At 34.3% G+C, this 25,441-nt stretch overlaps 2 protein-coding genes and 1 long non-coding RNA gene across 3 annotated transcripts in view; 1 reads left to right on the forward strand and 2 right to left on the reverse strand.

Annotated features, from left to right (window-relative positions):
* The window catches only part of LOC148300735 (intermembrane lipid transfer protein VPS13A-like), a 74,604-nt gene that overhangs the window by 35,500 nt on the left and 13,663 nt on the right, over positions 1-25,441 (forward strand). The window contains exons 34-43 of the mRNA XM_088274381.1: positions 287-489; positions 618-754; positions 1,859-2,271; positions 4,156-4,362; positions 5,253-5,525; positions 19,816-20,090; positions 20,851-22,074; positions 22,166-22,361; positions 24,467-24,641; positions 24,758-24,871. Coding sequence (XP_088130507.1) covers positions 287-489; positions 618-754; positions 1,859-2,271; positions 4,156-4,362; positions 5,253-5,525; positions 19,816-20,090; positions 20,851-22,074; positions 22,166-22,361; positions 24,467-24,641; positions 24,758-24,871 — 3,217 coding nt within the window. The remainder of the gene's footprint in view (positions 1-286; positions 490-617; positions 755-1,858; positions 2,272-4,155; positions 4,363-5,252; positions 5,526-19,815; positions 20,091-20,850; positions 22,075-22,165; positions 22,362-24,466; positions 24,642-24,757; positions 24,872-25,441) is intronic.
* On the reverse strand, positions 7,739-10,080 carry LOC148300736 (uncharacterized). Its single transcript, XM_088274358.1, has 4 exons — positions 10,002-10,080; positions 9,792-9,923; positions 8,020-8,121; positions 7,739-7,935 (listed from the first exon to the last, which is right to left on the reverse strand). Exons 2-4 carry the CDS (start codon positions 9,864-9,866, stop codon positions 7,786-7,788), a joined length of 327 nt encoding a protein of 108 aa, XP_088130484.1. The 5' UTR covers positions 9,867-9,923; positions 10,002-10,080; the 3' UTR covers positions 7,739-7,785.
* On the reverse strand, positions 11,013-14,269 carry LOC148300737 (uncharacterized). The gene is made up of 4 exons (XR_015838897.1): positions 14,198-14,269; positions 11,905-11,976; positions 11,323-11,394; positions 11,013-11,075 (listed from the first exon to the last, which is right to left on the reverse strand). It is a non-coding gene; the product is annotated as an uncharacterized LOC148300737 (long non-coding RNA).

The raw sequence follows: 25,441 nt of genomic DNA on the forward strand, positions 1-25,441 counted from the left end.
ATCGGATCCTAAAAACCTCTTTTTGAAGGGAGGCAAGGGAGCCACCAATGAACGGCATAGTAGACCTGCCTTTGAGTTATTATTCTGAACTAACCTTACTCATTCATTATGTATTTAGCTCTTTATAAGTATCCTGTGTAATGTAATGTAATAAAATTATGCTCTTTTCACCGGGACTAATACACCACAGACCCACACTTTAAAAATACTTCAATTTTACTATATAATTCTACATTGAAGTTTTGTTTTCGCATTGTTATCAATATCAATTGTAATTTTTTTCTAGATTCGAAATGAGACATCCTATGCTATCGGATTGTTTTATAAGAAGTCGGACCTTGAAGCGCTGAACATCCAATTGATCGGAGAACAGACAAACCCATTTGAAGGGACTATGAGGATTCATATTTTAGAGCCTGACGAGACTTACAGCATTCCTCTTTACGTGGCTTATCACTGTAAATTATATCTGCAGCCAACGTACGCCGAGTAAGTGTATATATTTTCTTTAATAAATTCAAGGCGGAAGATCCATTTATATAACTAAGAATTTAATCACATTAATATGACAAATGGTTTGGTTGTAAATTTATATTGGGTCAACCAATTTTTTTTAGTAATTACCACGTGACTACTCAGGGATTATGGTGGCCTGATTTATCTGGAGACCTCAACATTGCTAATAATATTTGTTGCTCGCCAAAAGATGACAAAGATCCGACAGCATTTTCCCTCCGGGTATTAACAATAGATGGTATGTAAAATTGTTTTTTTTTCAAATTCATTTAATTTTAATTGAATTCCATTATGATATTAAAAAAAGAATGTAATTTTTTTTTATTATTCCTATAATTTTGTTTTAAACCCAAATACTCAGTGTTTATACATATATTGTCAACCTCCATAGTGTAGTGGTCAGCACGTTTGGCTACCGTGCTGGAGGTCCTGGGTTCGATTCCCAGGGGAGTCAAAATAAGTATGGGTGATTCTCACCCTCATATTTATTTAATACCTGGACTGGTACAAGAAGTGCAGGGCTGATCACCTTGCCTTCATGCAATTAACGATGAAGATAACACTGAGTCGCTACAATACAGTGCCCTATGCACCATGGGGTGTGGATAAGGGTTAAAAGAAAAAAAAAATTGTTTCAAACCAAAACATTAAAAAATCAGGTGGACCAGGAATTAATCCATTATTTTGTTGTGTCACATTAAAATTTATGAATATTTTATATAGCCGATAGCTTGTGCGGCATCTGAATACCATTCTTATGCACTTTCCCAATTCGGTTTAAATAAAACTGCAGTGTAGACCAGGAAAATCCGAGTTTCTAGCTTAATTTTTCCATGGTTTGAAGTACTTCTTCCGTGTAACTGATTCCAACATGATTATTTTCAAAAAATGAAATATTAAAAAAATATTGAATAAAATCAAAATTCTTAAGAATTTTTTTTTCATTAATTGATTCGGCAGTCACTTTGTTGTAAAATCTATGCATTTTTAATTAATGTATTACTTAGTAAATACATCTTTTTAAAATTAATTAAAACAAACACATTAATTAAAAAAAAAAAAACAAAAAAAATAATGCCCATTACATGTAAATCTTAAAAAAAATGTGTAAAAGAAAAGAAAAAGACTATTTTACTATTAATCAAATAAAACAATAAACCTTGAGTGTAAGTCCATCTCCAAGCACAAGATCTCAGTCTCTTTCTTGGAGAGGCACAGCGATACTACAATTATAAGTTTGCCATATGCATAAATGTATAGAAATTGCATCAAATTGTATTAATGAAACTATATTAAATAAAAAAAATTAAAAAAACTTCCACATACATGAATTATTTTACAGGTTCTCGAACAAACAAATCATCTCATACGATTCCGAACTTCCTTATCCGTCTGCTTCCGCCGCTGACGATCCACAATCGTCTCCCGTACGCCGTGGAGATAAAGATACCCCACATATCGCATCAGGTGCGGATAGAGGCGGGGGAGAAGAGCAACGTCTACCACATGAACATGACCAAATCCCACCGCGTGTCTGTGGACATCAGCTACCTCGGCTTGCCCTGGACCGGCAGCTTCAACTTGAACAATGACCTGGAGGAGAAGACCCTGGCTATGACCACAGACTGTGACACGGACGGAGGGAATAAGCAGCTGGGGCTCAGTTTGAAGATCGACAGGTCTGAGGGTTGCGAACTCTTCCTTCATGCGCCGTACTGGATCATCAACAAAACTGGATTGCCGCTACAACTGCGGGTAAGGAAATTACTGTAATATTTATTTAATATTACCCTGGACTGGTTCCTGAAGCGCAAGAGTGATCACCTTGCCTTCATGTAAGTAATGATCAAGATAACACTTTGTCAATTCGATGCAGTGCCCTATGCACCATTGGGTGCGGATAAGGGTTATAAGTCTTCTTCTTCTTTTTGTAGATCCTAGGGACCTGTTTGTGCCTCCACATGTCGCTCTTGGGATGTCGACTCCCAGTATAAAGTCACACTCGCACAGAGGGTGTCTTTAGAAAATGAACTTTAGTTACTACCGCTGCCTGCAGTCAATATAACACTGCACTCAGCCCGGGTTTATATCACATGTGGCTCTTTAAGCAATTTGTGTTGCTCTTTCTTTGTTAAATTCAAAATGACATTTTTTACAGATATTTTGATTATTATTTTTTTAATTATTCTTTGCATAAAAGAAATTAGAACTTTTAATTATGTACCTTAGTTTTATTCTGTCATCTTTACTTCTTCTTCTTCTTTTTGTAGATCCTAGAGATCTGTTTGTGCCTCCGCATGTCGCTCTTGGGATGTCGACTCCCACCTGTCTTTCCGTCTTTTCGGAGGTCTGCCTGTGGGTCTGCGTCCTTCAGGGTTGCCTTGGAGGGCGATACGTGGAAGTCTGTCTTCTGACATTCTGTTTATATGTTCCTTCCAGTATCGCTTTCGTTGTCATCCCCACCTCACGATATCCTCCGTCTTACACATGCTCCGGATGTCGGTATTTCTTACTCGGTCTTGCAATACGGAAATTATGTCACAATATATTGTCCACCTCTATGGTGAATGACAGCACGCTCGGCTACTGTACTGGAGGTCTCGGGTTCGATTGGGGGGGGGTCAAATAAATATAAGTGATTTTTTTTACTCTAATATTTATTCAGTATTATCCTGGACTGGTATCGGAAGCGAAGAGCTGATCACCTTTCCTTTATGTGTTAATGATTATGATGACATTGCGTTTATATGATGCAGTGCTCTATACACTATCGGGAGCGGATAAGGATTTAAAAAAAAAGAGTGTGTCCAAATCTTGTTCACATATTTAAGATTTGCTCCACCTTGGAGTAATTATTATAATTCGGAAAGTATCTTACATACACTTCATGAAGGTTTCTTTCTGCTAATAAAAAACCTACCAATTTCAACTGATGTCACCGACGAAGAACATATAGTACATCTTTGCAATTGAATCATAAGTAAAACTTTTGAAGCAGTGTAGTTGTCAATCATGAGTATCAGTCATAAGCCACATAAACTAATTGGAAAACATGTTTTCAGGCAGTTCTCAGTATGCAAAATATAATTCGGCGTTCAGATCTTGCATACAAATAAAGGAGTCTTCGCTTAATAAAAGCTTTCCTCAATCCAACATTCAATTCCGACCCTTATCCGCACCCCAATGGTGCATAGGGCACTGCATCATATAAATGCAGTGTTTTCTTGATCATTAACACACACAGGAAAGGTGATCAGCCCTCCGCTTCAGCTACCAGTCCAGGGTAGTATTGAATAAATATTAGAGTGAAAAAATCACTTATATTTATTAGACCCCCCTCTGGGAATCGAACCCGGGACCTCCAGAACGGTAGCTGAGCGCGCTGACCATTACACTACGGAGGCGGACAAAATAGATGGTTATTGTGAGCTCACATGTACTGTGTCACGAGTTTCACAAAAATTTCAGTTGGCTGTTATGGACTTTTATTTTAATGACTTTGGCATTTTGAAACGGGTCGCCGATCAGCGTTGTCATTGTTTTATGATCATAAATATTTGAGATATTAGGTTTTTGGAGCACAGCTGAGGCTTAGGACCATGTTATGTGAAATTGATATGAGTATGTTGCTTGTTTCAGGGTTCGCTATCCGACGTGGTGTACGAATGCGTCGGATGGGAGCCCTTGCTGTTCCAGTACCGGCGCAGCATGCGGCGACGCAGGGTACGGCTCCGCGTGTACCAGAGCTCCTGGTCCTCGGCCTTTGGGCTGGAAACCGTGGGCGCTTCTGGCCTCATCATCTGCAAGCACCGCGAGAGGAACCGCCGATACAGGATACTTATGACGGTAAACAAATATCTCTCTTTTCCTCTCCAGGGTTTTGTTTTATAACAAACCCTGAAAAACAAACCCTAAAGAGGGCAACAGGTTGTTGCCGAAACTAGTTGGTTTTTAATAATAAAAGTGATTAGATCAAAAAACAAAGTTATTTACTACTACTGCTACCATCACGCCGTTTCCCCGCAGGGGTAGGCAGAAAGGATGGAATGCCACACTCTTCTGTCCTGACATACACTCCTCGCTTCCTTCACATCCATACATCTAGTCATATGTGCCCTCCGATTACGTAGACTTTTGACACTGCCAGATTTTAGGTTCTGATTGATCTCACAACATTTTGAGTGTGTCCAAATACTTGTTCACAAAATCTGGATTATCTCCAATTACAGGAGTTATTTTCATATCATTTTTTGACATCTCATCAAAGATGAAGAATAATAAACTTAAACCAGCCTATGACGGTCGTCAGCCCCGTAAATGCCCAGACTTCCATATTCTTCTTCATCTTTGATGAGATGTCAAAAAATGATCTGATTGATCTGATCGTGGCAAGTCTTTTTAGGTCGTGCTCGTTCTGTTTTCCCTCTCACATTCGCCACATATATTTTCTTCAGTCATTCTCTCGTTATCCATTCGCTCCACATGTCCATACCACATAGTTATTTTATTTCTCCAAATAATATATTACAATGATCCACAAGGATCACAAACAAACATCAATGCTTTAAATATCCAAAATATAAAATAGTCTTTTATTACTTTTTCAATTACTTTCTTATACATATACTTAGCTCCTTAACTTCCACCATCTGAATCATCGATTAGCCTTGTGGGCTATCTATTAAACACCATTACTCTCTTCCGAGATAAATTTTAAAGAATATATGATTGTCCAGGTGAGCCTGTCCCAGCTGTGCCCCCAGCTGACGCGCATCGTCACCCTCCTGCCGTACTTCCTGGTGACCAACGAGACCAAGAAGCACCTGCGCTTCATGGAGGAGAACGAGAGGGCCGACCTGTGGATGGACCTGGCGCCGGGCCAGTGCGCGGCCTTCTGGCCCGAGACCGACTCCATGCGGATGCACTGCAAGCTCCGCGACTCCGGCCTCATCTCCCAGCACTTCCCCATCACCACTACGCACTCCACCGTTCTCCGGATGGATAAGGGGGTGAGTTGGATTAGAATTTATTTATTTATATATTTGGCGTTTAATTTGTAGAACTCCATTTTAATTTATGCATTAAATGTTAAATTAGGAAAATGCCATAATCAGGCGGAACAATTGTCACAAATTTAATTTTTATGTGTTTTTTTTTCAACAATAAAATACAACTTAGTAGACTAAGAAATCAGTGTTTGATTTAGCATTTAATACATTAAAAAAATATATGTTAATTTTTTAATTGACACTGTCAGTATTAAATTCGGGGTCTTGTATGCACCTGGTGATGCATAGGATACTACACATCGAATTGATGCAGTGTCAACACACTACGAACGGGAAAGGTATTTCTACCCGTTTGGTCAATTGATGTTAAACGGCGAAAAGAAGGAATTATCCAATGTTTTTATATGAATATTATACACCAACCTCTTTGTTAAGGTCTTAACTATATGTACATAATTATCAAATCGCAATGTATGTCTTCTTTTTATATTTATCTTTGAGTTTTTCGTGTACATCTGTATTTTAATAAAAGGACCTATAAAGTAATCATTAAAATGACCCATATCAAGTGTCAGGTTTTCAATAGAATACCTGACACTTGATAGGCAGTGCCTTTGAAGATTAACAAAATAAGTCATTTAGAAAACATATTCTGTTTTTGTAATAATTCAATTCCTGGCTTGAGGATTTTATGAGCCTACAACACAAAACAAATTCTATTCCGCATCCACTCCATTCCTATGAACAGCGAGCAAGAGATGTCTGGCTCATTTCATGAAAATAGGTATATAAAAACACACACCTATTTGAATGCAACGTTGTGTCAAAATTTCAAAGCGATCGGTGAATAACTTGAACAGATTTTGAACAAATGAACATTTATTATTTTTATTTATTTCAATTGTTGTATAATTGTATGTGAAACATATAAAAATATTTAAAAAATCAAACACATATTTGGTATATAAAAAAAATTAAAAAACAAATTTGGAGTAAATTGAGGTTTTGATGTTGGGTCTTGCAGTGTGTGTCAAGGATTATACAAGATGTCACAGACTGTGTGCCAACTAATGGTAGAGAATTTTATAATAATAAATAAATCTCATACATGAATTACGATTATTATCGACTCAATGTCCAATCTTTGGACTACTTGACAGGATGGCAACACCCCAAATTAACACATTGTTTACAGTGTGCACATAATTTGTACATTTCAGAAACTTTCAGTCCGCCTCCATAGTGTAGTGGTTAGCCCGCTAGGCTACCATGCTGGAGGTCCCGGGTTCGATTCCTGAGAGGGTCTAAATAAATATTAGTGATTTTTCAGTCTAATATTTATTTAATATCACCCTGTACTGGTACCTGAAGCGCAAGGATCACCTTTCCTTGTGTATTTAACGATCAAGATAACACTGCTTCAATGCGACGCAGTACCCTATGTACCACTGGGTGGGGGTGAGGGTTAGAATATAATAGAAACCTTATATTCCATTACATTTTTGTGCATTTCATTTACCTTCAACTTCACAAAATAACATGTCTACACATTTAATTTCTTGTCATGTTTGCTTTGTTGTGTAGTGGACAAGTGTCACTATAATACAAAAATATTATTGATTCTTTTCCGTCATCATTGTTTCCATGCGATCTAATATCGCCCGCGTAAAATTACATTTCGTAAACCCTTCCCTTACGGTGCTAAAAACTTCAAACTACGGTGATATGTATTTTGTACACCATATGAAAATGTGGTTTAAAAACGGTAAAAACGGGAATATTCCTAAATGATGCTTTTATTGACCATAGTTGAAATTTAAATGTAACAATTTTATAATGTTAGCTCTGATAATTATCTGAAAACAAAAAAAGACATTGTAAATAGTTGCAATAGCTATCGCAGCGACACAACCATTGCATACGACAGTCTACGCACTACTAAACTTGCCCGTATACACAAAACAACGGCATACGCTCAAGCAATGAGAAACGTTTGTGTATTGGTGATTTTATTCCCCATTTTTTTCACAAATTATTTATTTCCGTCGCTGCAACTGAATAACTTTATATTATAATACATTCATGTAATACATGATTACATTACGGAGGATTACAAAAATTCTGAGCCCGTATCTATTATATTTTATATTGATATTCTAATTTCAAAAGTCGAGTTGTAGTAAATACATATCACCGGGAGGGGAAGGTTGACAAACTTCACCATAAGCAATGTGTTAACAATAATAAGAGAGCTGAAGGATCATTCTCTGATCAGACTACCGTCAATTTTCAGCGTATAAGCTGAACTTAAGGAATTTTGCACGCACACCACCATTTCATTGTATTTTTCCTTTGGTAGCACTACATAATCAGTTCCTTTTTTCATGTTCTTTAAAGATAGACTAATATCCTGGAAAAAAAACCTTATTTAGTATGCATTTTTATTAATTTTAGAATTTTAGATATAATTTTGTTTTTATTTAGATGTATCTACCTTTTTATTTCTCGCGTTTAGTCTAAAATCTGCTAGAGTATCGGGTGGTGTGAGGAATTGTTTGATGTCACTCGACTGTGATGTCAGTGCTGTACTTGTTACCTGAAATAAAAAAATCTAAATTAATTAAAAATATATAATACACTAAGGACGATTGTCCGTAATTTCACCGTCCGGCAGTCCGGTTTTGAAAAATAAAAGCGACTAGGACAGTTTAGCGTGATCGAATTTACGCGCAATGTGTTCACGCACCGATCAAGACCACCGATCCGAAAAATATGGACGAAAGCACATGCCAATCCAAGCCAATCGTCGTTTTAAAATGCTAACTGACAGCCAGACGGTAACATTCCGTGTAATTCCGTGTAGTGGACAAACGCCCTAAGGGTGTTTGTGCACTACAAGGAATTTTACCGTCCTGCACAATAAAACGGATGATTGGTTTGGATCGGCTTGTACTTTTGGCCATCTTTCTTCGGATTGGTGCGCTTGATCGGTGCGTGATTACGGTGCGCGTAAATTCGATCAAGCTAAACTGTCATAGTCGCTTTTATTTATTAAAACCAGACTGCCGGATGGTAAAATTCCGTGTAGTGCACAAGCGCTCTAACACCTATATAGTTGTTTCGAAATATATTTTATTTCACCAGTGACCGAATTTTGTCATTATGGACATCATCAGACTGGTTAGATGAAATTCTACATTATATACACAACAAGGCAGGAGTTGATAATCATGATTTTATAGAAAATTTTCTGACAAAATGAATTTGAATTGAGTGAATTTAAGTATTGCATAAGTTATTGTAAGGGTTTTTAGTATGGTTTTACGTGATTTTATTATGGAAATGCATTTTTACATGTAAATTTAAATAATATATGGTCAAATTGATAATAATAACAAATAATAAATTAAAATGCAAAACATATTCTCCAAGTATAAAACTAAATGACAATAATTTTGTAAACTGATTCAAATTCAATTTAATGCTAATTTGTGTTTTTAATGATTTTAAAATCAATAATTTCTCATTTCCTTAATAAAATTTTACTGTGTCAACCCCGACCTTAATTAGTATACTTATTTGAATTGTATACTTATCACAAGAAACTTAATCACAAGTAACCGCAAACCCAATTCCTATTTGTACAATGTTTTTTTTGGCATCTTGCACTTTACCAAAAGTAAGCAAATAATAATAATAAAACCCTTGTCCGCACCCCAATGGTGCATAGGGCACTGTGTCATATTAACACAGTGTTATCTTGATCGTTTACACATGAAGGAAAGGTGATCAGCCCTCCGCTTCAGGTACCAGTCCATGGTAATATCGAATAAATATTACAGTGAAAAAATCACTTATATTTATTTTACCCCCCTTGGGAATCGAACCCGGGACCTCCAGAACGGTAGCCGAGCGTGCTGACCATTACACTACGGAGGCGAACAAAGCAAATAGAAGAACATATTATTTTTTGACATGTCATCAAAGATGAAGAAGAATATGGAATTCTGGGCATTTACGGGGCTGACGACCGTCATAGGCTATAATAATATGAAAATAACTCCTGTAATTGGAGATAATCCAGATTTTGTGAACAAGTATTTGGACACACTCAAAATGTTGTAAAATAGAAGAACACTTATAAGCGTTTTCCGCTCTCTGCCATCAGTATATAAAAGACACTTGTTTCTATTCTATTTTATTTAAAATTCTATTTTAACACAGTGTTTCCCGGAAACAATGTGTTAAAATAGAATAGGAACTTACAGATTTTGATGGTGCTCCGTAGGAACTACTGATGAGATCATACGGCTTAGCTTCATCAACGGCAGAATCAGTCATACTTTGGTTTTTTTCTTTCACATCTCTAGTTTTCTCTTTAGAAAACACCTTTTCTATCTGGAAATTATTGAAACATAAAAATTATTTATGTAGAAACTTTTGTATGTTAAAAATCAGTCAAAAAATTATACACACTTTAACATCAGGAATGCCATAGGAGCGTGATGGAGGTTTTGTTTTTGTTTTTGGTGGTTGCAAATCAGACGGAGGGTTGGGTACCTGAAATAAATATTTTTTTATAATTGTAAATGGATTGTATGCATTAAATTTAGAGCAGTGTTTGACTTTCGATACCTTATTTTATACTAACACAGTTTTTGTCATATTGGGTTTCTTAGTAAAATAATGAAGTGTGTTTATATGAGGTGTCATACCAAAATATGACATGAACATTATGAAGTTTATTCTCGGTTTTGCTACAATTACTCCTAAAGAATAAGCAGTTAGTACATTTAATATAAATGTATGCTTGCATAGGTCACAGAGAAGCCTCTGATTTTAAGTGATATGATAGACAAAAACTAACTTGAGATTCGTAATTAACACGTTGACTCCCAACTATGAGATAACTCATAGATTGCGTTCTTTGCTAGAATGCCAACTAGGAGTTATCTCGTACTGTGTTTACTTGCCATATTCCTGCAGCTACGATAAAATTCCTAGTACATACATCAGTGCTAAAATGGATAGATGGCTTCTGGGAGGAGAACAAAAATCAATGCTGGCTTACATGAACAGAAAATTCATTAATAAATTAACAGAAAATATAATTGTGTACCATAATTAGAGTTTTTAATAATATAATATGATTAAATGAAATTGGCTTTTTAGACTGGAATTCTGAAAATTTCCGTGGCAGTCAACGTGTTAATACCCCCAAACAAGGTAACAATACTTGAAAAATAAAAATCAAACTACATACAGTGAATCTACAGTTATTTTACCTCTAGTTGTTATGTTTTTTTTGTAAATATAAATCAGAGGTAAAATAAATATGAACATAAATAAAATAAATTTGAATATAAATAAATCAGAGGTAAAATAAATATGAACGGAGAGTAGTTTATGTAATTATTATCACTTTTTAATATCACAAATTGATATTGAAAGATTTCTGATTATGAAAAGTTATTCAATATCAATATTTACCGCAGCAACTGGTACTCCATAAGATGTGGACGGTGGCCCATACGTTTTCTTAATTTCCTTCTGTAATATAAAAGTTTATTCTATTATGTTTTATTTAGATTTTTCTTAAATTTTAAACATTTGTGAAATAATTCTATACGTTTAATGATTGTTTGATTCTCATATAAACCAAACACATATATATATTTAAATATTTTACCAGCTTCTGGTTTTTAACATAATCATCATTGCCATTCAAACCATTACAGTCACCGGTAAATGTAAAACCTTTAAAAAATATTATATTTTCAAAATTTTAAATACTCACAGCAGAAATGGGTGGACCATACGTTTTGGAAGGTGGAGCATAGGAGTCCTTAACTTCTTCCGGTTTTTCAGTCTGTAATATTTTTAAGTTTATTTTTAATTGCTGAAATTTATAAATTTTGCCAGATCAGCGCCCATCACATGTGATATTTTTGTGTACTTTCTTTTGAAAATATTAAAACGATAATCTATGCTTACTGTATTGGGAATATTGTGACACTTGTATCAATTTTTGTTGAATGAAAATACGATTGAAAGAAATATGCAAATAATTTATATGTCTCCATACTAACATAATCATAAAAATATATAAATTCCTGTGAAAGTTAAAAAAAAATTCTAAAGCTGTGTAGTAAATGGATATTTTTTTATTATTATTTTGAATTATATCCTCTGTTGGTTCATTAATCTGTAAAAATAGCTAATAATTTAATTTTTACAGTTCAAATTGGAAAAACGATTACCCATCGCTATTTCAAACTGAAAAAAGAAACAGTTCCTGTAAAATGATACAATATAATTTTTTTAATTCTTAAAAAAGCGTCATTTTTCAATAAAATTCTGATACAAGTAATTAACTTACGGTAGAAATGGGTACACCATAAGATGTAGGAGGTGGAATATATTTGTGTTCAATTTCCTTGGGTCTTTCATCCTAAAACAGAAAATTTTAAAAACGATATAACTATAATGATAATTTTAAATGTGCGTTTTGCCATACCGTAAAGTGGGTTTACATTGCACCAAAATACTGCATTTTTTCAAAAAATTGTCTATTCAGATCAGGTTTTTTACTTTTTCTGAGGTTTCAACTATTGCAATGTAATAACACATATACCTGTAACATGTCTGATACGTTTTTAAATTTTTATCTATTTTGCCTGTATTTTTTTTTATATTTATATTTTGGTGCAAAGTATCCCGGGGTAAAGTACAACTTTGCACCATGATATTTTCTCTACACTTTTCGTACTAGAATCCAAATTTATGCAAAGTAAAGGCTATCCTACAAGTTTTGTTGCACCTTATGAAGGGTTTTGGCTCACAGTTCACTAAATGCAGATTATAATATTGTATAATTATGGAAAAATAAGACACTTGATAGAATTTTTTTTTTTTAAATATTGAAAAATCTAACAAAAATGTTTTTTTTTTCAATACTGAAGGTTTAAAGTTATATAAAATAAAAGGTGGATATTAAAACATATCGTACTATATAGGTAATAGGAATCAAAATTAAATTAGGTCTAAATATGGTCAAGTTCCGGGACGGTAAAGAAACCTCTTTTGGATTGCATTTTCGGTTCTTTTATGGAACCCGCTACATCCTTCCAAGAATATTGAAGAAAGTCATCCTTCATCGGCCACTTCCACGTTTTGAGACTCTCCTGCATGGATTTAACAGCTCTGTCTTTCTTTATTTCCAAAATCTGTCCCGGAAAATTTTCTCCTTCATAATGAAATACGACATATTTTCCCACCTTCTTTTTTACTGGTCCTAATGAAACGGAAGAACAAATACGATAACTGGTTTCAGTCATCGTTTTTGTTCTTCTCCCTCTTCCTCAAAGCTTCCGTGTCAACTATAATCAGTTAATGCTAGATATGCTGGAAGTTTCGATGTGGAAGGTGGGATCATTGATGTAGTTGGTTCAGGTAGCATTTGTGTCTCGTCAACGTTCATTTCGACATTTGGATTGTGAGCAATGCTCTAACCTGGTTCTATCGGTATTGTTTTCCTGCGTTTTAAGACTGAATTCTTTGGGTTGAATCTGTTTTCTTCCAAAAACTGTTGAAAACTCTGGCGCACGTCATCGTCATACGCTTTTAATGGCAACCGATTAAGCAACTGACTAGTTTTAGCAACAGTCAAGGTTTTATGTCTTTGCAAAAATGATCTTATCCATTTAGAGCCTGGTACGTTGTTCTTTAATATTCGTACTCTTCTGCCAAATCTATCCAAATAGGCTATTAGAATGTAGCGAATGTTAAAAACACTCACTGGGAAACCGTACTCACTCATGTCTACTATGCAGTTTACGAAGGATTGCTCTTCGCACTTGTCACATATCGGAGGTTTTCCCACAGGTTTTGTGTGCTGACCTTTGAGCTTATAGTTAATCGTCCTTCTGGGGATTTTGAAAATTTCTTCAGCCTTTCTTTGACTGATTGTACCATTTCGAATGACCTCCACACACTGCTCCACTCTCTTCGGTGTAAAATTGCAGTATCGTCTGGCATAAGGCCGCTGTTTGTGTGTTCTTGACATTTTTGAAAAAAATATACCATCAGGAATTAAGTAAGTACACAAAACCAATAGATATTTAGCAAACATGTCAAGTTGTATTATCGGTTTTAAGACTTTTCATCAAATTAATTAACTATGGCCTTTTGTGGATACTTTGCACTTGGTGCAATGTTACCCCAAATGTGGCCAATACAAGTCAGTTCTTAAAAAAATATTATTTTTACATAAACTTGACAACGTAACTAAAAAATACAGTATTTGAGAAAAGCAGGGCCTATCTACCTATGATTTAGAGACCACTCACTTGTTGTAACTAGTTTCAGTATACTGATTCCACTGGATTTTTTCGGACACAATTTTCAGACAGAAAACTTTCTTTACGTTCGGACAGGAAAAACGCATTGAAGCAATAGCGACCGACTGTTACTTCTGTAAACTAAAAAGTGGATTGAAGTGCCATCTATCAGAAACAATAGAAAGTAGAATGAAAAATGACATGTATCAGAGATGACCAGCTCTACAATTTCTTTACAGAAGGTGGTGCAAAGTATCACCCATGGTGCAAAGTATACCCACTTTACGGTACTCATTAATATTTTCTTAATTTAAATGAAATGTCAATTCTCACATCAGAAATCGGGACACCATAAGATGTAGATGGTGGAATGTATTTGTGTTCAATTTTCTTGGGTTTTTCATCCTAAAATAGAACATTTAGCAGATGATTATCATAATGGTAAAGCTATTATGATGATTTTAAATGTGCGTTTTTTCATACTTATTAACATTTTCTTAATTTAGGTGAAATGCCAATACTCACATCAGAAACCGGGACACCATAAGATGTAGAAGGTGGAATGTATTTGTGTTCAATTTTCTTGGGTTTTTCATCCTAAAATAGAACATTTAGCAGATGATTATCATAATGGTATAGCTATTATGATGATTTTAAATGTGCGTTTTTTCATACTTATTAACATTTTCTTAATTTAGGTAAAATGCCAATACTCACATCAGAAACCGGGACACCATAAGATGTTGAAGGTGGGATGTATTTATGTTTGATTTCCTTGGGTTTTTCATCCTAAAATAGAAAATTTAACAGAACATTATCAAACCCTTTTCCGCACCCCAACGGTGCATAGGGCACTGCATCATATAAACGCAGTGTTATCTTGATCGTTAACATATGAAGGAAAGGTGATCAGACCTCCACTTCAGGTACCAGTCCAGGGTAATATGGAATAAATATTATTATAACGGTATAACTATAATGCCAATTTTAAATGTGTGTTTATTCAAAAGATATAATTATTTTATTAATAAAGTGAAATTTTAATACTCGCTTTAGAAACCGGTGCACCATAAGATGTAGAAGGTGGGATGTATTTGTGTTCAATTTCCTTGGGTTTTTCATCCTAAAATATAAAATTATCATAATGGCATACTATAATGTTAATTATAAATATGTGTTTTTTCAATAGATATTATTATTTTATAAATTGAAGTGAAATTTCAATACTCACATCAGAAACCGGGACACCATAAGATGTAGAAGGTGGAATGTATTTGTGTTCAATTTCCTTAGGTTTTTTATCCTAAAATTTTATTTGTTTAATTATGGCATTTAAAATATAAACAGAAGAGGCTTAATTGTTATAGGCCAGTTACAGATGAGCCCTAACATCTTTCTTTTTCTCAATGATTTTATTCTAAAGTATTTTTTAAAGCAATCACATGCTAAACATTATCACAAAAACTCTTTAAAATATTTGTTATAAAACTTTTTAATAGATTTATATTATCCACTGACACTTCGCGATGGAATTGCATTTTTAATATATTATTAGATTAAAACCAATATTTTTAGCTTTTCCACTTTTTTTTTATTTGACCAGTGACCGGGTTTCGTCGTTACCGACATCATCAGACCAGTCTGATGATGTCGGTAACGACGAAACCCGGTCACTGGTCAAATAAAAAAAGTGGAAAAGCTAAAAATATTGGTTTTAATCTAATAATATATGTTATAAAACTGTTATTTTTACATTTCAAAAAAGTTGATAATTTAATAAAATTTATTATGTTCAGTCACTATGTACATACCGTTCACTCCTTTCAACAATGTCATATCAAAAATTGTCAATTTTCAATTGTACGTGTTTTCGAAATGACCAAAAAATGCACTATATCACAGCAAAAGCGTCATATTTTAAAATTAACAATTACCCGCTACAGGGCAGAAAGTGTTGTTTTTGCATTTTGAAGAAAATGTATTGTTTAATTATTTTTTAAATATATTACATATTTTTCAAATGGAGAAAAAACATTAAGGCTTTACCTAAAAAGGTCTGTTGCACAGTAAAAAGTGCAATAAGTGGCTTGATATTTATTTTTAATACATTTTATTGAATTTTTAAGCTTTAAAAACGATTTTTTTTTTATATATGACAATGTTGAAAGGAGTGAGCGATACGTTCTAGTGGTGTTTTTTTGATATATGATGAAGTATTGAAAGAACCAATTTTTAAATTTTTCTACCATTATATAGGTTGAAAATAAACCATACTTTGGACTTATCATCTAATAAAACCCTTATCCGCACCCCAATGGTGCATAGGGCACTGTGTCATATTAACGCAGTGTTATCTTGATCGTTTTACACATGAAGGAAAGGTGATCAGCCCTCCGCTTCAGGTACCAGTCCATGGTAATATTGAATAAATATTACAGTGAAAAAATCACTTATATTTATTTTACCCCCCTTGGGAATCGAACCCGGGACCTCCAGAACGGTAGCCGAGCGTGCTGACCATTACACTACAGAGGCGGACTTATCATCTACATTAATTAATTATTTACTTTATTAATGTATACAAGGCTTTTTAAAAATAAAAACGGTTTTATTATTTGTGATTTATTTCTATTATAAGTGAACTTTTTTCAAAATTTAATAAATTCCTTTTATATTTGAACATAGTAAAAGTCTTACCGCTTCTATGTGCTTTTCAGCAATGTCTATAAGTTTCTTGTTTGGTTTTAAATCACCATCTTCTTCCTGTACACAAAAAATATATGTATATTGACAATGTGATAGTATAGAAGTCGATATAATATAGTAGTGATATTTTTTTTACCTGATCTATCTGTTTGTTAGCGATTGCCAACAATTCTTTGTTCGGCTTCACATTAGTTTCAGCACCATGGGACTGTTAGAAAACAAACAATAATTTTTATAATTTTAATATCAAATTAAAAAGTATTAGTAGTTTTTTATTCTGTAAAATCACAAAGAAAAAAGACAATTTAAATACATGTTTTTGAATACTTAGTATGTACAAAATGTTATCATGCATGGGTTAAAAAAAAGAAGGTAAAAAGCAGACTAAATGGAGCCGACATGCAATCTCTTAGATGTATATGTGGCAAAACTATGTATGATTGATATCTAAGCAGTTAGAAATTGAATCTATTTTATTTTATAAGTAATTATCAAGGTGCACTAAGATGGTTTGAGCATGTGGAGTAAATGGATGATGAACGAACTATGAACATAATTACGATGCGAATGAAGCTGAAAGTAGGAAACTTGATATGATCGAGTACCCTAAGTCCTTGAAAGTGGGCAGGTCAGAAGTGGGTGCATGTAAGAGGAGATTTGTGGATGTAGAAGAGGTGAAATATGTCTGCAAAGTCGGAGGAGTTTGGCGATCTATCCTCTCTGCCTACTCCTATGGAAGTGGGATAATGATAAGTGTTAAAAGAAATCATTACTCACATGTTCCGGTAATCCATATGAGGATTTTGGTTCTTCTGCTGGTGGATGAGGTGCATGGTGATGATGATCTTCCGGTGGATCTGGTGCATGTAGATCTTCTTCTGGCACATGATGATGTTCTTTTGCTGGTGGATAGGGTGCATGATGATGTTCTGCTGGTGGATAGGGTGCATGATGATGTTCTGCTGGTGGATAGGGTGCGTGGTCATGTTCTTCCGCTGGTGGATAGGGTGCATGGTGATGTTCTGCTGGTGGGTAGGGTGCATGATCATATTCTTCTGCTGGTGGATAGGGTGAATGATCATGTTCTTCTGCTGGTGGATAGGGTGCATGGTCATGTTCTTCTGCTGGTGGATAGGGTGCATGATCATGTTCTTCTGCTGGCGGATAGGGTGCGTATTGTTCTTCTGCCGGTGGATAGGGAGCGTCACTGGGTTTGTCATCGTGTAGTTCTGCGGGAGGATAAATCTCATACCCTGAGTGTGGATGATCGTTGCTAGCCGATGGGGAGTGGTCTTTGTGATCATGTTCTTGTCCGCTGGTGTCCTTTGAACCATAATAAAAAGTTCATTTAATGATTTAAGGGAGTCATTTTCTTTAACCTTCACATATCGCTCACTCCTTTCAAGAATGTCATAAATCAAAAAACTTGATTTTTAGAAGAACGTTTTTAAAGTTTAAAAATATAACACAATGTTTAAAAATAAATATCAAGCCACTTATTGAACTTTTTACTGTGCAACATATATTTTTAGGTAAAACCAATGTGTTTGGATTTTTTACTTTTTTTTGTATTAGCTTCTATGTAAAAATATATTTAATTGTATATGTATGAGGTTTTACCTAAAAAGATCTGTTGCACATTAAAAAGTTCAATAAGTGACTTGATATTTATTTTTATAACATTGTGTTATATTTTTAAACTTTAAAAACGTTCTCCTGAAAAATCAAGTTTTTTGATTTATGACGTTCTTGAAAGGAGTGAGCGATATGAAAATTTACACCAAATGTCTTGAAATTTTTACAAGTTTAAATGTATTTTCTTACTTCATGCGATGACGGAGGCGGGTAAAAATATTCCGTGTCTTCCGTAGATTGCGCACTCGGACTACCTGGAACTAATTCCTTGGAATCTATGAACACGGGACCCAAAAATTTGTGAGAATAATTACTTAAAAATCCTCGCTTTTTCCTGTTGTGAAATTCACTCAAATAATCCCACAATTTTGTCAATTCTTCTGTGCGCTCAACACTCACATTGCTCTTCATATCTAATTTTGAACCATGCTTTTCGTTTAAAGTCGCATTACCTAATATTTGGTTTGAAGTATTTAATGATTTTGTATTATTTTCACTTATTTTAATTTCACTTTTGATGGTTCCACCTTCACAATAAACTAGTAAAAGTATGTGAATAGCTAAGATGATTCTTGTATGCATGATAGTGATTTTCTTCACTTGCGTGAGAGGACAAATGGTCTAGAATTTGATGTCACTCTCTCTCTTATATAAGATCGCGGATGAGTTGCAAATAATACGAATGGTAGCATGTTTCAAGTTCTGTAATGCAGGTGCAAAGTGCTTAGTAAATATAGCATTTAGCATTCAGAACACTTTCACTGAATTATTGTACTAGTGTTGTCATAAACACCGATCTATAGCGACGAGAGTGTCACTATCAAATTAGCACATTTCTTCATGAATGGTGTAACCTGATAATCATTTTACATGAGTGGGCCAATAGAATTTATTTGGCTACGCATCAATATTATGTAATATGTGATAAACGGCTGCTATAATTTGATTTGGGTGTTTCCAATGTGTTATATCATACAGTTGACCTATTGAAATATTTATTTGTTCAGCTAATGGACTATCATTCTACTCTTCTCCGGAGAGAACGCTTTGTGTTCATTCACATTATACATTGTCTGCCTCTAGAATGTAGTGGTTAGCACGCTTGGCTAGCGTGTTATCAGGTTCCGGGTTCAATTCTTAGGGGGTCATAATAAACATAAGTGATTTTTCACTATAATATTCATTTAATACTGCTCAGGACTAGTATTTTAGTACATTGTTGGCGGGCAGTTATTTCATCAACCCTGATACTAAATAGTATACTAATTAGAGTTGTATACTAATCGCAAGCAAACCCAATTCCGATTTGTACAACATTGTTTGGTATCTCTTGCGCTCTACCAAAAGTAGGCAAATAAAACGCTTATAAGCATCTCCTGCACCAACAGTATGTAAAAGACGCTTTTAACCGTTTCCCGCAAACAGTGTGTTAAACGCGGGACCAACCACCTTGCCTTCATGCAATTAATGATCGATATAACATTGGGTCAATGTAATGCACTGCCCTATACACCATTTGTTGCAGAAAAGGGTATACAGAAGACATTATATATTTGCACATCACAGTTCAATGGTTCCGTTTCTAAGTTGGAGTGTATTTTTCCTTCCAGACTGCTCTGTGCGTGGATGTGAGCGGAGGAACGGACAAACCGTTCACTGTCACCTTCCGATCCTACAGGAACGGCGACGCTCCGGTCAGGATAGACAATCTCTGCGAGGACATATTCCTGAAGCTGAACCAGAACGAGTCTGGACAGGTGGCCCTGCTCAGCCCCAACCAGTCCACCCTCTACACCTGGGATGACCCCACTAAGGAAAGATTCCTGTTTTGGAATGTGTACAACAATAAAGGGAAAGGATTTAAAGCTAACTTCCACAAGGATGGGTAATGAACGACGTTTAATTATATATTTATCTTGTCTTTAGACAAATTGACAACTACACAATTGTCAGTTTGTGCAACCACCTTCAAATCAATCACCTTCATCATATTTTTTGGTTTTTCAACAAGTTTTTTTTAAAACACCTACATATATATTTTTATATGAAAACAGTTATTACAAAAGTTCCATTGTTTACATAGTCTGTCTGGCTAACTACAGAAAACGGTATATGGCTTTCAAAATACACAAGTATTTTAAGTATATAAGTACCAGCGAAGATCACAGACCAATAATATGAAATTTTATGTAAAATTCAACTGTTCATGTCTCGAGATGGAATGGTTATTTTATGTAGAAAAATATTTAAGTGTTTATATTTGGTGTCCTTCAAACGTTTTCCTCAGGACAATCACTACCACAGCATGCAAACAATACAACCCTTACTACCATAGCACTATTTACACACTTAAAACTACACAAAATGTTTAACACATGCATTTTTTCCTTTTAAACATCAGTTATGACTTCACTTTACTTGCCAATTAGTTTCCGATGTTAATTTTTGTATAAATCTGTTTTTTTTAGAGATTATAAAAGCACTTAATAGAAATCATATGTTTTGGATTAATCTGTGTTAATTAATATGCAGCGACCATGAAAATCTATGCTCATGTTTATCCACTTAATTATTTTTTATGAATTTAAGATAATATTTTCGATGTTTTTTGAAAAATATTTTTTATGATGTATTTTATTTTATAGATTTGGTGAAGAAAAAGTTAGTTTCCACACAGTTAAGCATGCCGCCCTCACTTCCACTAATAGTGTCACTTCCAAATTATCTTCCACTCTCAAAAAGTTAACTCCCAAATCCCCTGAAATGGAATCTTCCAGCGATGAAGATACCGACTCTGCCGATGTCGCAACGAAAACTCCGTCAAAAACAAATAAACCCAAATCCGCCAAAGTGATTGTATACTGGGTCTCCTATTTGGATGGCTACCAGAGGGTATTCATGCTCACTCAAGAGGAAAGAATCGCGTATCAGTACAGACAAAGGATCGACTCGGAGAAGTGTAACTATGAATTGTTTTTGGCAATGTCCGGGTTCGGATTGTCAGTGTGCATGCAGACGTCCACGGGCATAAAAGAGCTTTCTTACGTAAGCCTGACAGATTCCCCGACCAAGTGGGAGATAAACGTCGCCCACAAGTGGAAGCTGCTGACCGTAGATCTGACATCTTGGATAGAAGACAGGTTCAAGTCTGATCAGAAGAAATGCCAATTGAAGGAATACATTCACATAGACTTTGACAAGATGCAGATGACAAAGCCTTTCTTCGGCGAGTTGCGTCGCACATATCGCCCGGCCCTGTGGATGCAGGTACGGAAGTCCGACTCTCAAACCTACACGCATATCAAGCTCCACAGGTTCCAAATAGACAATCAGCTGTACGAGGCAGTATTCCCGACTGTTCTGTACCCCGCGCCGCTCCCTAGTCAGATCGCCAGGAAGATGGGCACCCGCCCCTGCATCGAATACGTCAGTTTGAAGAGAAACAGGCCGTATTGCAACCGAGAGGTCTACAAATACATCAAGCTGCTCGTGCAAGAGTTCTGCATCCAACTAGATAAGGGCTTTGTCAATTACATATTCGATATAATGAACCAATGGACCGTTGAAGAAAAACCCGCATTGCGTTTGAGGGCAGATTTGGCTCTAGTGCACGTCCCCATTGCGAACATCGCCACCAAACAACTGGCTGAAAACTCAAAGATGACCATCATCGAATACATGCACCTCTCTCCTGTCAAAATAAGGTTAAGTCTCTCTTCGAGGGGTTATTCTAAAGAGAATGTGGCAACCAGCACTGATAAGAATATGAAGAAGGAAAATCGACCAAAGCTGTTCAACAGCGATTTGTTAGAATTCTTGTTCAATTCTTGGAGCTCTTGTCTAACGGAAATGAAGGGAGTCAAATTGAAGTATGTACAACTATGTATACGATCCGATTTCATTATTTTTTAATTGTTAGCAATATTCATGAGCTGCATCATCTACCCTTTTTACTTTCAGGATGTCATATTTTGAAATATCAGGGAGAACGCTGTCTCCGTATCAGCTATACAACGACGCTTATTTGCACTACTATAACCAACTCATCCAACAGTTTTACGTTCTCATTTTGGGTTTGGATATTTTGGGGAATCCCTACGGAAAGTTGACTGACTTCACGCGAGGATTGGGAGAATTTTTCTACGAACCGTTCATGGTAAAGTATTGCCAATATTATTACGCTTGGTGATAGATTTAGCTAATAATTTATGATCCGGACAATCAAAGTTCTAACGGCTAAATGTGCACCTACGTAATCAAATTGTACTAAAAATTATTGATGAATATAATCCATATTATATTATGGTTTCTAGTTGATCACCAATTTAATTTAACAGAAGGGAAGCAAGATGAAAGCGGATTACTTTTAACACAAATTTATTCAGTTCTATAAAATTATAATCAAGAAATATTTAAGAATAATCGCGTGATTCTAATGTGAGAACAGTTGAAAGACGTGTCGATTGGAGGACGGGCGGTGACGAAATGTGACGGGCCGGTTCCCGCTCGCTGCGGGCTCGGTTAGGGTGTTCGGTTATGCTCGTTCATTCGATTGTCGAGTTGCCACAGATGTTGTGGGTTGCTACAATATAAAATAATTTATTAATCGTAATCAGACATGGCACTCGATATTTTTACTCTCACACGCTCCACTTAAACAAAATTATTGAGACATGATCTCTTAGAATGTACTTTTAAGGATATTGACACGGAAGTATGCACTATTTCATTCCAATTCGGTATCCGTACAGAATTTTTTTTACAACATTTTGAGTGTGTCCAAATACTTGTTCACAAAATCTGGATTATCTCCAATTACAGGAGTTATTTTCATATTATTTTTTAACATCTCATCAAAGATGAAGAAGAATATGGAAGTCTGGGCATTTACGGGGCTGACGACCGTCATCGGCTGGTTTAAGTGATCACTTTACGCACGTGTAACATTCACCAATTCTACCCATTATTGACAACCACACTACTCAAATTCTTGGAAGTTCTTTATATATGAACCAATTTAGAAACCTTGTTCTTGAATCACTAGAACTAAATTGGTTCATATATAAAGAACTTCCAAGAATTTGAGTAGTGTGGTTGTCAATAATGGGTAGAATTGGTGAATGTTACGCGTGTGTAAAGTGATCACTTAAACCAGCCGATGACGGTCGTCAGCCTCGTAAATGCCCAGACTTCCATATTCTTCTTCATCTTTGATGAGATGTCAAAAAATAATATAGAATTTTTTTAATATGATTTTAAAAATAGAATATAAATATTATATATATATATATATATATATATATATATATATATATATATATATATATATATATATATATATATATATATATATATATATATATATATATATATATATATATATATATATATATATATATATATATATATATATATATATATATATATATATATATATATAATATATATATATATATATATATATATATATATATATATATATATATATATATATATATATATATATATATATATATATATATATATATATATATATATATATATATATATATATATATATATATATATATATATATGTATATATATATATATATATATATATATATATATATATATATATATATGTATATATATATATATATATATATATATATATATATATATATATATATATATATATATATATATATATATATATGTATATATATATATATATATATATATATATATATATATATATATATATATATATATATATATATATATATATATATATTATATATATATATATATATATATATATATATATATATATATATATATATATATATATATATATATATATAATATAGTTTTAAGTTTTGAGACGTACCCGTCTCTTCGTCAGGACAATCACTACCACCCGTAAATGGTGCTATGGTGGTGAAGGGTGGTATTGTTTGCATGCTGTGGTAGTGATTGTTATATACTAATATTATTAACATTTTTGTAAAAAAAGTAAAAAGTAAAAATGACTAAACACAAATTAAATGCTTTAAATATGAATAATATTGAGAATAAATGATACATATTTGAATATTTATATTTTTTAGTAAAAAGCTTGAAATGAAGTAGGTTTTGGGACTTTTTTGTTTAAAAATAATCCCTGGATTAAGTTGATAATAAGTAAAGACCTTGTTAAAAAATGTAGAAATGTGATAATTCACTCTTAATTTTTAAATAAATGAACAGTAGAATATGTATATATTTTTTTCCCAAAAGGCAATAGCTGAAGGTCCTGAAGAAATAGCAAACCGCTTGGCATTCGGGGCATCATCCCTGTTTGGCCACACCGTGGGCGGTGTAGCCAAAACTTCCTCCCTTCTAGCCCAATCTCTGGGCGAACTTATGTCCACACTGTCATTTGACGACGAATTTAAAAAGAAACGGCGTCATGGTAAGTACTTATTTGCGTAATAATTTGATAACCTTGCTCGATCTTTTCTCGCATACTTTTAATGCCATGATGGATCTCGATTGGATTTTAATTCTCTCTTTTGTTGATGTTTTTAGGTTATTGTCACCAAAAGAGTAGCGATTTACCCGAATCATTGATTCAGGCTAGCCAAACATATGTTATGGGGGTGGCCTTGGGATTAAGTGGCATAATCATGAAACCATATTTTGGTAAAAGCATTACATTGTCTGTCCATCCTCCATCTGCCTTGTTCCCCGTTACCTGTCGCTCTGAGCATGCATCTCTTCATTCCTAACTGGAACCTTGTGTCTGATGTCTATCGCTATAAGACTCATTACGCTTGCTGACCATTATATAGATTGAATGCCAACAATACACAATTTTAATACTATGTATAGCTTTTATTATTTTTCATATAAAGGGTGATTTTTTAGTAGCTATCGGTTTTTTTAAAAAAAAAAACATAAAATTCAGAGAAATGCATGAAATCTTTATTTGAAATGTTGAAAAGTGTATGCCAAAATTGGACTAAGCGGATGGACCATTTGAGGCGCAGCCTCGGTCAACATTTGAATGAAATAATCTTCAAACATTTAATTATATGCACCATACTATCGATTCAGATAAAGATTTCATGCATTTCTCTGAATTTTATGTGTTATTTTTTTTTTTAAAACCAAAAGCTACTAAAAAATAACCCTTTAATAGTTATCTATGTTAAATGCTCCAAATAAGTAAAACAATTAGGATTCAACTGATTTCGGCAATAGTTTTTCTTC

This window comes from Brachycentrus maculatus, unplaced genomic scaffold (genome assembly GCF_059751285.1).
Source record: "Brachycentrus maculatus isolate JH-2025_06_01 unplaced genomic scaffold, ASM5975128v1 h1tg000660l, whole genome shotgun sequence".
Classification (NCBI taxonomy): domain Eukaryota; kingdom Metazoa; phylum Arthropoda; class Insecta; order Trichoptera; family Brachycentridae; genus Brachycentrus; species Brachycentrus maculatus.